Genomic DNA, 15169 nt, shown 5'->3' on the forward strand with positions numbered 1-15169 from the left:
AAACTTTAGGTAGAATTTTTTTTAATTATTTAAATATTAATTAGATAATATTTACTTAATTTTTAATTTTTTTAATATTTAGTATCTATTTATCATTCTCTTTGAGATACAAAATTACTAATTAAATTTTTACATTTAAGTTTTATTAACATTTTCTTTTAATGTCACTTAATTTTTTAGTAATAATTTGTAATTAAAATAAAGCATGATCTGTAATAGAAAAATTATTAATTTTATGGAATAAAAAATTATTTATCACATAGCTTAACAAATTAATTTTAATACAAAATATATTATCCTAAACTTATAATTTTATTAAATTAAGACAACACTCTACCTGTAACAAATTAATGACTTTCTAAATGGATGGGAAAAAAAAAAGGCAAAAAAAAAAAAAATAGACTTGATGTAGGTTGAAAATAGAAGCACTAAAATAAAGTTGAATGCTTATGTAAACATGTAACTATAGTCTTGATGTAACTATAGTCTGCAAATTGCAATTCACGTTTCTCAAAAAAAAAAAAAAAAAAAAAAATTCTGCAATTCACATGGATTCTAACTTTTGAAAACTCTTGCTGATTGACATGATAACTCATACCATAGAAAAAGGTGGAATGCTTTCCAGCTATAAACAATAAACATGTACAACTTGTACTTCGGAGAAAAATATTAAAAATTTTAAAAGTCTAGTAAAATGTTCTGGGTGTTGACTATGAGGACGTTTGAATTCAAATGAATCCTGAGTCCACGTTTTCAGTGTTGTGTTTTGTTTTGTTTTGGTTTTTTTTTTTTTTTTTTTTTTTTTCTGCATTTGTTGACTTTAGAGATAAAAAGTACTGTTATGAACAGTGTATATACTGTTCATACACTGTACATACACTGTTCATGTATTAAAAAATATTAAAAATTGGTCCCACAGTACTATTTACACATTTAAAAATTATTTTGCTACAGTGTTTTCAGTTTTTAGTTTTCAATTTTCAGTTTCAGCAACAATAAACTCAATCCAAACGGACCCTATGACTAGATAGTGTTTCATTCCAATTCCTTAACAAAAAAAGAGAGAAACCCAAATCAGTGAAACTCGGCAACAAGTAAAAAAAAAAAAACCTTGTAGCAAGAAGAATAAAAGGGAAGGAAGAGCAAATAGAAGCAAACCTGAATGAAGATCAAAGAAGAGTAGCTAGCCAACAACGAAGAATGCTATAAAAATAGAATGAAGATGGAGACTAGAGAGAAGCAAGGTAAGCAGGGAAAAAAAATACTAATCGGTACTATATTTGATTTCTTGAGATTTAAGATGAGGAGAGAATTTTTTTTTTTCTGTTTGTTTTTTCCTATAGATTCAAGTAATAAATGTTAGTTTCTATCAATGAAGTTATTTACAAAGCTATTAATTCAAATTTTAAATAGGAACATTATCTCTTCAATTTCTATGTTTTGGGAAAGGGGGCTTTAATTTTTTTTTTATAAACCGTCGGTTACCAAGGGGCCTAATTTTCTCTCTTCAAGCGTCCTTAATTTTCGCTCTACATATCAATTTATTTCTATTAGTGGCGCCTTAAATTTTTTTCCTAGGTGAAGGAGCCGGAATTAATTTGCATTGGGGGCCTTCTTTTATCTGGGGGCCTTAAGCCAATGCATCAATTGCTTCTATGGTTGAGCCGGCACTGTTCCTAAAGCCTTATGTAGTTGCATTAATTAGTTCCTTGCAAGTTGCAACTCCCAAAACTCACCGCCACAACAAATTGGTTACAAAACCACAAATTTGGACGGCACGATAAGTTCAGGTTAAACTATCTGTTTGAAATTTGTTTATTTTGTTGAAATTAAATTTTTTTTCTGAAAGTAATATAAATAAAGATAAAAGTTAGCTGAAATAGTATAGTGAAACTATAAATAGTATCAAAAAATATAGTGAGACCCATGACTAGTAGCAAAAATAAAATAAATTGGCAAAAATAAATTTTTTCAACGCACACTTATATAACTTTAAAAGAGTTATATCTTTTTTGGACTTTTGATTTCATTCAAATTTAATGGTAAAAAACAAATTTGAGGCAATGTCATGCAGTTTCTAAAAATTAGTGATAGAGCATTAAAAAAAATCGTCTTCTCTCTCTCTCTCTCTGACCAACTACGAAAAGAGTGTTGCCCTCAAAAAGGAAGAAAACAAAAATTCTCTCTCCTAGAGCATTAAGTTATTTAATGAAGAATATACAGCTACGTTATATATATATATATATATATATATATATATATAGAAAACACTGGGATTAAAAAGGTCTCAAGTGTAGCCAAATTGTGTAAACTTTTATTTCAGATATTGGAGTTGGGATTGGGGAGGGTAGGTGGAATTGGAATAGTTATCCTTCATCATCCACTTGTATTTCTTCTAGAGCATAAGGGCGAGAGCAGGGGCGGAGCTACATATATGAATGGGCCAAAAAAATTTAAAAATATTTTAACTATCTATAAATATTTAACATTTTAATTATTAGCCTACAAAAATGGGACTTGGCCTCCCAAATATTTGAGCTAGTCCAATAATACTCTTAAGAAAGTTGTCCAATTGGTCTAGTGTTATAGAGATTTTTTTTTTTTCTCAAATTCATTTTTTATTGTAAAATGTTTTCTTGTGTCTGTTAAAATTTTAAATTATTCATGTCTTTGAATACTTCATTAGTTCAATTGAAAATTTTTTACTTACTTTGGTTGATAATTTGGTAACTTAAATTAAAAATGAAAACTTTAAGGATCCACTATGGAGAATACTAAATTATATATGTATATAGATGTCTGTGTTTGTACATGTTTGTACATGTTTATAGAAGTTTATATAAGCTAATAAATTAGTATTATAAGTTGGCCCCAAATAAATATGTTTGACTATGCCCCTAGGCCAGACAAAATAGCATAATTAAAGAATGAAAGAAAGGGAGAGCCTTTAAAAATCCATTAATCCCTTTAATTCCATTTCTTACTCTCTCTTTTTTAACGTATTTATCTATTTTAGGCCTTTATTGGTTTTAGATTGATATCTAAAACTATATTATAACTCTGAATTAATTAAACAAGATAAATTTATCATGTAGCTTCAATAAGTTGTGTGGCATAGTGCAGGAGAAGGAGGTGAGTTCAGAGAGGTCTGGAGAGATATGAGAGAGACAGAGAGTAGCAAAGAAGAAGAAGCTGGTTGGGTGGAGAGAGTTAATGACTCATTATTCTTAAAGATAGTAACTTTAATGCGTTTACATAATTGATTTTCAGAAGATTAATGACATGGCAAAGAGAAGACTATATTAGAGCATCCGTAGCAGCCATTGTAAATATTATGCCATTTTATCACATTAAAAGCCTACTTTATTATTTTACCACATCATTTTACAACATCTCATTTATCAGATGTTCTATATTTTTACCACTTCATTTAAATATTATATTTTAATTCTTATTTTATCATTTCTTTATTACTTGTTCCAACGGTAACATTTCCTTCTCTTTCAAATCCCAACGATAACATTTCAAACAAAACTCATGCATTCAGGATTTTTTTTTTTTTTTTGGTAGAAACCGGCCTGCCTGCCCTAGGCTTCAAATAATACTGTTTATTTTTTTTTGTTTTTTTGTTTTTTTTTTTAAGAAACCGCCCAGCCTACCTGGCCTCCAAACAATACTCTTCAATTTTTTTTTTTTTTTTTTTTTTTTAAGAATCTGGCCAGCCTGCCTGAGCTTCAAACAACACTGTTTTTTTTTTTTTTTAAAGAAACCGGCCAGCCTGCCTGGGTTCAAACACTACTCTTCAATTTTTTTTTTTTTTTTTTTTTTTTTTTTTTTTTTAAGAAACCGGCCATCCTGCTGGGCTTGAAACAATACTCTTAAATATATATATATATATATATATATATATATATATATATATATTTTAGAAACCAGCCAACCTGGGCTTTATTGAGGAAACCTCAATGGGCATCAAATGAAACTAGAGGCACAATGTTAGCTGGGATGTAATCCAGCCACACCTACTGCCCTGTACAAAGTTTGGCCAATTGTGAGCATCAGCCACAGTATTACATGCATAACAAAATCCTGAAAACTGAAAATACTCTTAATTCAACTATCATATTTTTAACTCAAATACTTAGAACCTGTCATATCCAATAACTCAAATAACTCAGAACCTGTCATATCCAACAACTCAAATAACTCATATCCAATAACATTTTAACTCAAATACTTAGAACCTGTCATATCCAATAACTCAAATAACTCATATCTAATAACATTAACTCACACAAATAACTTACACAAATAACTCATATCCAATAACATTAACTCACACAAAACCCATTGAATTAAACATAGTTGAGCTTGCCACTTCTTTGATGACAAATAGTACTTAAATTTAACACAACAAAACAATTGGCTAATACTAAACTTAACATAACAAAACAACATAGCCAATGAGTTTTAATGGTAGCTTCATAAAAACAAAATGAAACAAATAAACCAAATCAAAAGTTTTAATGGCAACTCCATAAAGAAAATGAGACAAATAAACAAAACCAAAAGTTTTCATGACTCTCCTTGTAATTGCCATAAATGCTCAACGAGATTCATTTGGAGTTGAGAATGAACTTCTCGATCCCTAATGCATTGATGAACTTGAGTGAATTCCGTAAATTCATTTGTTGGCTCACGTGACATTGGTGTACATGAAATCTCATCAATTTGTTCATAATCTAAGTCCACTGCTTCAACTTCATCTCGCTCATCTTCAATAATCATGTTATGAAGAATTATGCACGCTTTCATAATGTCTTGTAGTGTTTCATGATAGAAAAACCGTGCAGGTCCACGTACAATAGCAAATCGTGCTTGAAGCACTCCAAATGCACGCTCTACATCCTTCCTATATGCCTCCTGAGCTTTTGCAAATAATTTTCTTTTTGCTCCTAGTGGCCTTGGGATTGTCTTCACAAATGTTGACCATTGTGGATATATGCCATCGGCAAGATAGTATCTCATTGTGCAATCATCACCATTAATTGAGTAATTAACTGCAGGAGCACGTCCTTGTGCAAGTTCAGAAAATACATGAGACCGCTCCAACACGTTAATATCATTGTTTGATCCAGGTAACCCAAAAAATGAGTGTCATATCCAAAGATCATATGAAGCCACTACTTCCAAAATAATACTTGGCTCACGAATATGACCACAATACATCCCTTTCCATGCAGTTGGACAATTTTTCCATTTCCAATCCATGCAATCAATACTTCCCAACATGCCTGGAAATCCACGATTTTGGCCATGAGCTAACAATCTAGTGATGTCTTCATTGTTTGGTGACCTCAAGTATTCCTCTGAAAAAATAGCAACCACTGCTGCAACAAATTTTTTCAAACTAGTTATTGCAGTGGTTTCTGCTATTCTCACATATTCATCCATAAAATCAGCCGCCACTCCATAAGCAAGCATCCTAAGTGCAGCGGTCATCTTTTGAAGGGGAGATAGACCAAGCTTTTTGGCAGCATTTCTTTTTTGGGTAAAGTAAGGTTCATAAGCTTCTACCCTAGATAAGATTCGGAGAAAAAGAGAACGTCTCATTCGAAATCTCATTCGAAATCTCCTTCGAAATAAGTTGGGAGGATATATAGGTTCTTCGGCAAAGTAGTCATCATAAAACCTTCTATGGCCTTCCAAATGATTATGTTCGATATACCGACGATGCTTACGTTGTGGTGTCGAACCCGTGAGAAGTTTTATAATTATCTCATCTTCATCTGAGTCATCATCAAGCAATTTACGAAAAAAAGAACAACCCATGGAGATAAACTATAAGAAAACATTAGAAAGCAATTATCAATATAGATGCCATATATTTTATAGGAATGTAAACAAAACAAGTCAATATTAAAAATTTAGGAATATTCATTTAAATTTATTTTGAACATAAGTTGATCACAATCCACACACATGTTAGTTGCAATTTTCAATTCTAATCCTCTGCCACTGTTGGTAGAACCCTATGATCCTTGCCTTATTTTATCAGTCATGAACATACTAAACAATTTTTGTTTGATCTCGTTCTAGTTTTCAAAGTTATTCTAGGGATATGATTCATAATCAATGGCCATTAGAACAACTACCAGAAACACACTCTCCAATCCCTCAAACTAACATAATTTATTATCAAAATGTACATATTTCTGCTCTAACATACAATCCAAAATATCACTAGAGAGGTAATATTAATAAGAGGCAGCTCTCCAGAGCTCCAATCATAAATAAACAAACATCAAGTCTACACATTATCACACAAAGAACAACAAATCTAGATAGAATTATGTATAAGAACAAGCTTTGATACAAAAACTGATGTAGCACCACTTCAACAAGAGAAGAAAATAAAACAAACTCAAGAATCAACACCTAGGCTTGCTTGGAGTCAACACCAAGTAAGAGAGAACAAAACCTGTGAATTGTCACCTAGAGTTAACTGAAATCAGCATTTAGAAGAAAATTCCAATAGAAATTTTATTACTAAAGTTAGCAAACAGTAAGACAATACGGAACTCCAGGTTCTTTAAATCAAGTCCTAGATTTTTTTTTTTTTTAATAGGTTTAAACAGAGTACAGACTTATTATCTTAGTAAGGAAAGAAAACAGTTCTAACTCTACTAACCTAGTAGGAAAAGGAATTTAATCCCTAAACCAAGTAGGACAAGAATATAAGGTTTAACTAATTACAGATAGTACTGCCAAATAAATTCTAGACATTAGCTTAGATTTTTTTTCATTTATACAGTTAAAATATAATATACATTTTTCTTTCTTATATATCAAAAATCAAAATGTCATAATATTGACGGTATTGACATCATCCTCACTGCCTGTACAACTTACCAATTGACAATCAAAAAACCATAAACTAATAATAATAAGTCAATAGCAGAAATTCCATGGCAAATACTCAAACCATAACAAAATAGAAAAATACATAACATTTTATATAAGCTAAAATGTTAGGATTACTTACATAACAGTGGCCTACTAGAATCTACAACAAAATCACATAATAAAAGATTCAAGACCTTTTGGTAAAATTACAAAATACACATCAAGGCCTAAAGTCAGCTACAATCAAAAAATGCCACAAAATACATATCACGGCCTAGAATTAGTTACTACCAAAATAAGGTTGGAACAAGATATCACCAACATCATCAACCCAACGAATGACTTGATCTTTGTTTTGCAAGGATTTCCTTTTTGAGTCCATCATAAAAAGCTTTTTGGTCTTCATTCATGCCACTTGTGTCTAGCATCATAATTCTTTCATTCTCTTTCAACTCTTGCAAGCGAACCTTTTCCGCTTTGATACGTACTCTTTCTTTTTCGGCTACACAACCTTCTTCAAGAACTTTCATTTTCTTTTTCAAATATTCCGTTGCAATATCTTGCCCATCATCTTTTCTTTTTCGATTAGCCTTTTCAGCTTTTCTACCTATTGGCCTCTCCAAATCCATAATGCCATCAACCCCCACTCCTTGATCTGGAGTTTGAGGCATTTCTTTTCTTGAATCTCCCCTAGGCATAGTAGATGCCCACTTAGGATAATCCTTCAAGATTAGCCAACAATGTTCAAATTGAAAAACGGAACCGTGAATTTCTTTAAACAATTCCTTTGCTTTCTCAATCTAAAAAAAATTAAATAAATATAACATAATTAGTTTCTTCAAACAATTCATTTGTGTTGTAAACCTAAAAAAATTAAAGACCATTGCAAAATTTATACCTTGTCATGAGCCGTGGTTCCACTTTCATTCTTTGCTTCAATTTTAGCTAAGGACCCAACAAATTTAACTGTTTCCCTATTAATTGTTCCCCATCGGGTTGTTAGGGATGCAACACTGCGTGTAGAATCAGTCTTGTGGTCCATAAAGTATTTGGCAACTTTACCATAAAATGTTGTTTTATGTTGCTCATTACCATACACAGGATCAACACTGGTATTGAGCCATGCTACTACAAGCAGCTTATCTTCCTCAACACTGAAGTTGACACCACGTGCTTGTTTTTTCTTAGAAGTGGCAACTTCATCATTCACTGGAGAATCTTCGACTAACAGGGGACTACTTTCAGATACATTGAAAATTTCATCCTCAAGATTAATATTCCCCCGTACGAGATCAATGAATGATGAATAATTCCTTGAGTCCATGCTCTAAATAGATATGGAGACTGCTTGTTCTGGTTTGTTAATTACAACAAAATATATCATTACTAAACTTTGTCAATGTATCATGTCAGCTCAACCATCCATTCCTATGTCATTGTCAAGAAAGTAATTGGAACTAGAACTTCTTTCTTCACTTGATATATATTTAACAGTTCTTACATCATATGAAACAATAAAACCACGTATTAAAGGAGCCCGAAGGGTTTCCTTCAAATGGTGAAGCTTGGGCCATTTTTGTTAAATAAAACATTTTCAAAAATTATTTTCTAAAGTAGCAATGTTGTAAATTTATTTTGCAAAATAGACTTTTTGTGAAGGAGAATAGTTTCTGCATGCGAGTCCAAGCATACTCATCTTTAAGAAAGACCAGTTTCACTGTTTTAAAGGAAACTTGTATTAAGGAAAGACAAGTTCTGCATCACATTAGCCATGTCAACATAAAAGAAGTAGAACTCACCTCTCCAAAAGATGAGTTTGAAGAAAAAGACTATTTTGCAAATTAAGTTTAAAACAATATTACTTTACAAATAATTTAACATATATATCATCATTTATATTGAAAAAAAAAAAAAGGCCATTAAGCTTGTAATTTGATTTTGTTCTTTGCATGCCTAAAGAATTCATTTCTGTACATCCTTCATATTTTCATGGTTTTAGGGATTATATGGTAAATTACTTCATTTCTGCTGTGTTTTAACACATGCTAAGTTGCTAAAATTTTAGATAAGGTAAATCAAACAGGCAAAGCCTCAACAACAACAAAAATGATGGTGAAATTGATGATAATGGGGATTAGGAATTTCATATAGCAAACAAATTCATATAAACAATTTCATATATCATTACTAAACTTTAGGCAGAACAAATTCATAACACACCAAACAGCACATATGAACAGAATATAGAGAGAATCAAAACTAGACATTGAAATACCGAGAGAATCACAGAGAAGACGGATGAAATACCTGTACGGTGAGCTATTCCTGTCGTGTTTCTCGTGCACAAATTTCACCAGGGCCTCTTTCACGAAACCGGAAGTCCACTCACAAAGTTCTTGCGCCAAGAATTGATTCAAAGAGCAGACCGACAACCAGACCCACAATCAGAAATCGCAACCAAAACGGAGACAAAAACAACCAGAGGACGCCGATAGAACAGAGAGGATGCGAACCGAAAGGGGGAAAAAAAAACCAAACCCACAACCCAAAGGCCTACGCCCACGCTGATGATAATGGTGGACGAGTCGTTGGAATCAAGCTCCGTTTTGGCTCCGTTGGAATCAACCTATCGATGCAACCTTTTGGCTCCGTTTCGCTTTTGAGTCGTTTTTCATCAAGCTCCAGCTGGACTGAAAGTTCCTTCGAGATCAATGTGCTGCTGGAATCTTCGGTGGAAGCACAAACATCCCTTTCAGATTTGCGAGCAATCACAACCAAAACGGAGACTCAGAACCAGATCGACGCCGGTAGAACAGAGGACAAAGCGAACCAAAAGGGGAAAAAAAACCGGATTTATGTGGTTAGATTAGTGATGGTAGAAACGAAACTGATGGTGAGCTGAAGGAGATGGAGCAACAGGGAAGAGGGAAGAAGAAAAAGAATGGGAGAGTGGAGATGGAGATGGAGGCGGTGGGCTGAAGGAGAAATGAAAGGAAATGAGGGTTGAAAGAGAAATAAAAAATAATAAACCAATATACCACAGCCGGTCCGTACAGTTGTATATTTGTGATTTTACTGTAGCAAGTTGTAAAAAATTTAACATATACCACATCTGATAAATGGGCTTAAATTGGGTTTGATGTGGGATATGTGCCAAATATTTAGCATTTGGCACATATCCCACATCTACTGTGGGTGCTCTTAATGTACCATACTCAATTCTAGTTTAAAAAATAGAGAAATATCAGGGTGGGAATGGGATCGATGTTTTCATGAGAGGAGACTATATTACATTGTCTATACAAAATAATTTCCCCCATAGAAAGGGAACACTCAAACAGTCTGCTGACTCTGCTAGCTACTTTTTATTATGTGGTGAAAAATCAAAAGAAATATGGACTACTTGTTGTGGAGACATGTCTTTAGATGTGGCAATATGGATCAAAATTTTCTGACCCGACCCAACCCGACCTGACCCAAAAAATACCTGACCCGAACCCGATTTTTTTTTACCACAAGTAAAAACGGGTTGACCTATGACCCGACCTGTTAAAAAAAATTCGCTAAAAAAATACTTAGACTACGTCCTGATACTAGGTTCATAAAGCACAAAGTACCAAAACCAATAGTCAATATATTATAGATAAAAACAAGTAAAACAATAGACAAGACATGACATAAGAGAATGACTATTTGAGCTTCATCACAACTAATAAGAGCTAAGCTTCACATACATGACATGAGAGAATGAGACAAAGACAACACAAGACTGTCAAGACAACCATTAATATATATATATATATATATATATATATATATCTCCTTTAATACTAGCTGTAGTCCAAAGCCAAAGGCACATTGCACAAATGTGAAAGTTGAAACGTGACAAACTAAACCACAAAGGGCCCCAAAGCTTCCTCAGTTCAGTTCCTCTACTCTTGTCTCTTGCACCTTTGCCCTTCTTTCCACACTTTCACACATTCCACACTTTTTTAGTTTCTCACAAAGCAAGAAAGATGATGTAAGTGAATTGCATTTTGTTTGGTATATGTTGTGCTATTTTTTTTAATAATAAAGATTGTAATGTTGTGAGGTATTATTTTTCATGGCAATTTTTTTTAATGATTAGGAATTTGAACATTATGAAAGTGGTCGTGGTGCCAAAACAAGAAAAAATCTCAGTTGGACTTGTATTTAGAAGAGCCTAGACTTAACAAAAAGAAAAATTCAAAGTTGGAAGTTCTCTCTTGTTGGAAAGAGCATTAAACTCGATTTCCAAAGCTCTCTTTAATGGCATAAGATCTCATGAGCATTCTAATAACCACTGTTGCTTCTGAATCAAGTTTTAGCATTGGGAAAAAAATTCTTACTCCGTATCGATCACGTGTTTTGCTTGAGAATGTGGAAGCTATGTTGTGTACTAAAAGTTGGCTATAAGGACTTGAAGGTAATTTAATTTTTTATAGTCATAATTATACAATTTTAATTCTTTATTGATTTGCTTTCACGGTACATTAAGTTATATTAAAATATTGTATTGTAGATGAAGATGCTGACGACTTGCTTTCACACTTGAGCTACAATTTTCAAGTGTGAATATTTGCAATGTTGAATCTACTACTAATGTTGAGTAGATTGAGATTGAAGTGTAATTCTTATCAAATATTTACTTATTCTTCTTTACTTAATATGTTATGTTTATTTTTAAATCTTTTTTTTTTAGTTTATCTTTCTAAATAATCTAACTTTACTATTATTTTAAATGCAACAGGAACATATGCACTTAAGAAGACCGATAACTTGCTACTTTGCTGGCTTAATTGTTTTTTGTTTTGGTTTTTTTTTTTTTTTTTTTTTTTTTTTTTTTTTTTTGTTTTAAGATCTATCTCTATTTGAAGATGTAAACTTGTAATTATATGCATTTTGACAGTAACTATTAACACTGAAGACTTTTTCCATCATGAATTTATGACTATAAATAATTTTTGTCATGCTCAAATCTGTCAGAATTGGAAGGATATTAACAAGTGGTATTAAGTGCAATTCATTTGCTTAATTGATTTTATTCATTCTCTCTAAACAGGTTGTCATTGATTAGTTTTTGTAATTAAAAAAAAAAAAAAAAAACTTGTTTGAAAAATACGGGTCAACCCGACTCGGCCCGACCTGCAACCTGATTAACCCATTTAAAAATGACCCGTTTTGACCCGCAAACCCGATTGACCCGACTCGAACCACCCGTTTTGCCACGTCTACATGTCTTGTCAATTCCCAAGTCATCCCCGATCATACTTCCCAACATAACTACCCACTCATATCATATGGGCCAAGGATTATAGACTTATTGGACTTTGTCAAAAAAACTCTTTTAAAAAAAATGTTTAATTGTACTTAGAAAATCGTAAACTAAAGGAGTTTGCCCTAATTCCTTAGGTAGTAATAGTTATTATTGTTTAATTGTGGGCATTTGGAGAAGGGTTATTAATGTGTTAAATTTGGACATTGTAGCCGTGGAAATTGAATTAGATGCTAAAGTTGTGCATGGTTGGATTACTAAGGAGTATAATTGTAAATTACATTATGTTTCTCTAATATTGGATTGTTGGACCTTCATCAGCCAGATTTCTAAAGTAAAGATAAGTCACTACTTCTGTGAAACAAACAAGTGTGGCAATGCTTTGGCCATAAGAGCTCTAGCTCTTGATCATGACATTGTGTCTTTTGATAGTCTACTTGTATGCATATGTATGCTTTTGTTTTATGACAATTTGAGTATGTATTATGAGAGGCATATTCCTCTGACTTCTGTAGGTATTGCCTTTTTTTATTTATTTTATTTTTTTATTGAGGTTTTCACCAAAATAAATAAAAAATAAAAAATAGTTTTCCAAAGTTGACCTACATAACAAAATTTAATCCATTGACATCGACCACTGTAGCAAGCATTGAATTCAGCAAATGCATACATACATGGACGGAGCCATGGTTGGACTTGGGGGAGCAATGGTCCCTCCCCCCCAATTTTTTTTAAAAAAATATATATATATTATTATATATGTGGGTACTAATTTTAGCAATTTTGTTTTATAAAATTACATTTTTTCCTCCTTAACAATATCATTGATTCTTTCAAGAGTATTATTATATTCACAAATTTTTCTACAACATTTTTATAAACTGCTAAGGTAGCAAATTCTTATTGATTCACATTTGGGCCCACCATTTAGATTATTCTTTTACATACCAATAACCACTCATCACATCAACAATTTGTAAAAAAGTTTATAACTCTAGCATTTTGCTCATTTTAAAGACCAAATCTAAAACAAAATATACAAGCCCAAAAAAATTAGTCCAACAACAAAATTAAAAATAGTAAAACTTAAAAAAATTAAGCCTAGTCAACCAATTTTACCCAAAACAAATAATCTGACCCTTTAAAAAAAATTTAAACAACCATCAGCTAAGCAGCAACAGAGTCGGAGGTCGAAATCATTGTACACAACCAGCAATAAAGCCGCCCCCCCTAACTCTAAGTTCTGACTCCATTGCTAGATACATATATCTCAATTGGTTTTTCAACTTGAAGAATAGTTACCTTCATTAATTAGGTGATTGTATTTCAATTATCTTTCGCTTAGACAAGTAGAAATCTTAATGTGAGAATGTTACACATTTCAAAAATTAATGTGAAGGACATAGTATTATACATGATGAAGAAGAATGATGCTCCAAATTAAAGACGAACAATAAATGTAAATCAAAGCCACTATAGGATTAGACCGTGTTAGGCAAGTGAAAATATCATCTACGACTATGACGTACCATTTATCACACAGACAAGACACAAAAGTATGAACACACAAAGTGTTAGGGTCATATTTTATGTATTTGGCTAATCCTTTGACAAAATGCACTCTACTTGTAGTTGGGTAGATCTAAGATGAGTTTAGTACTTCAAGAAACATGTTGTTTAAGTCAAGTATTAAAGACATGAAGATTGATCCCAGAAACAAGTGAAAAAAAGCTATTCATTAAGTCTCAACATATAGCTCAACAGATGCTTGCTATTGAGACTTAATGTGAAGCTTGATAGATAACTCGACAGCAACTCGATCTATCGAGACTTACGATTTTCAGTGTTCCAGATTTAAAATTCGGCCCAAGCTTATATGTTTGTTTAGGGTTTCTTTTCTCACAATCGTAAACATATATCAGGCTTATTTTAAAAGTTGTCATACATATATACAGAGACCAAGAGATTTATTTTCTCTGTGAGAAGCTACTGCGTTTGTACGCCATAGGGTTTTGTAACAAAGTACTTCTTGATCTTCATTTGTTGAGGAAGTGAAGAACTTTGCAGCCGACAACATATGTTTAAGTTGCTAGAGTTAGTCATGTACTGGGATCCATACAAAGAGTTAGTCACAGATTAGAGATTTGTGCATCAAGTCCAATTGGATATTGGAGCGAAGGTTCAAATGTAGGTTGATATTTCGGGATAGGCCAAGCTAGTTGGTAAGATTTCTTATATTTGTAACCGCTTGATTATTGATTAGAGGATTTTTGGGAGTGGTGACCTTAAAATCACCCGATGGGGTTTTCGCCTTGCGAGGTTTTCCCCATTTGCCAACAAATAACCGAGTCAAGCTATCTTAACTCAACACAAAATACTTAAAGAATTTAAGGTAGCCACATATTCCCAAGGTAGTCAAAATTGGGATCCTATGTAGGATTGCAAGAGGTAGGTAGAATTGTAGATCGTAAGATCGGGTCGTGGATCAAAAGGTCCTATCTATTTTCAGATTTAAAGCAAAAAACACATTGATAGTGACTTTGTATATTGAATAATCATGTAAATTATGAATTCTTCCATAAAAAAATAAAGATTTTGATCATATGGTGTGATTTGTATGTCGTACATCGCTATGTCTATACTAACGAAACAAATATATTTAAGTTTTGATACAATGTATTTAAAATGTTCAGTGAATGTTTAATTAGGAACTAACCAAGTACCAAAATACTAGCACACTTATTCATTTGGTAGCAGCCCTTGAACCCTCATCATCACCTAATATTGATAACCAAATGATATAATAGTGATCACACATTCACAATATACACGTGTAAATTTTATTTATTTATTTTTTAAATCTGTAAAGGAAGACTTTAGAATTGTTACTTCATTATGTTCATCAAAATTTGTACCATCATCTTTTGGTCGACACCCTTTGCTAACCACTCATCATTCGAGGACAAG

At 32.4% G+C, this 15169-nt stretch overlaps 2 protein-coding genes across 2 annotated transcripts; both read right to left on the reverse strand.

Moving 5' to 3' along the window:
• Nucleotides 1-4575: 4575 nt before the first annotated feature.
• Nucleotides 4576-5502, reverse strand: LOC126728738 (uncharacterized). Its single transcript, XM_050434524.1, has 2 exons — nt 5202-5502; nt 4576-5060 (listed from the first exon to the last, which is right to left on the reverse strand). The coding sequence occupies exons 1-2, from the start codon at nt 5500-5502 to the stop codon at nt 4576-4578; spliced, it is 786 nt and encodes a 261-aa protein (XP_050290481.1).
• A 1730-nt stretch (nt 5503-7232) lies between these two features.
• On the reverse strand, nt 7233-8230 carry LOC126728739 (uncharacterized). Its single transcript, XM_050434525.1, has 2 exons — nt 7805-8230; nt 7233-7628 (listed from the first exon to the last, which is right to left on the reverse strand). Exons 1-2 carry the CDS (start codon nt 8228-8230, stop codon nt 7233-7235), a joined length of 822 nt encoding a protein of 273 aa, XP_050290482.1.
• Nucleotides 8231-15169: the final 6939 nt, after the last annotated feature.

The sequence above is a fragment of the Quercus robur genome, chromosome 5, assembly GCF_932294415.1.
Source record: "Quercus robur chromosome 5, dhQueRobu3.1, whole genome shotgun sequence".
NCBI lineage: Eukaryota > Viridiplantae > Streptophyta > Magnoliopsida > Fagales > Fagaceae > Quercus > Quercus robur.

Bases quoted from the DNA above. Each gene is read 5' to 3' on its own strand.
- LOC126728739 (XM_050434525.1), bottom strand. From the start codon at position 8,230: ATGGACTCAAGGAATTATTCATCATTCATTGATCTCGTACGGGGGAAT. The intron at 7,629-7,804 runs GTATAAATTTTG...CTAATCTTGAAG, and splicing joins GAACCACGGCTCATGACAAG to GATTATCCTAAGTGGGCATC.
- LOC126728738 (XM_050434524.1), bottom strand. From the start codon at position 5,502: ATGACCGCTGCACTTAGGATGCTTGCTTATGGAGTGGCGGCTGATTTT. The intron at 5,061-5,201 runs GTATTATTTTGG...GTGCTCCTGCAG, and splicing joins TGGTCATATTCGTGAGCCAA to TTAATTACTCAATTAATGGT.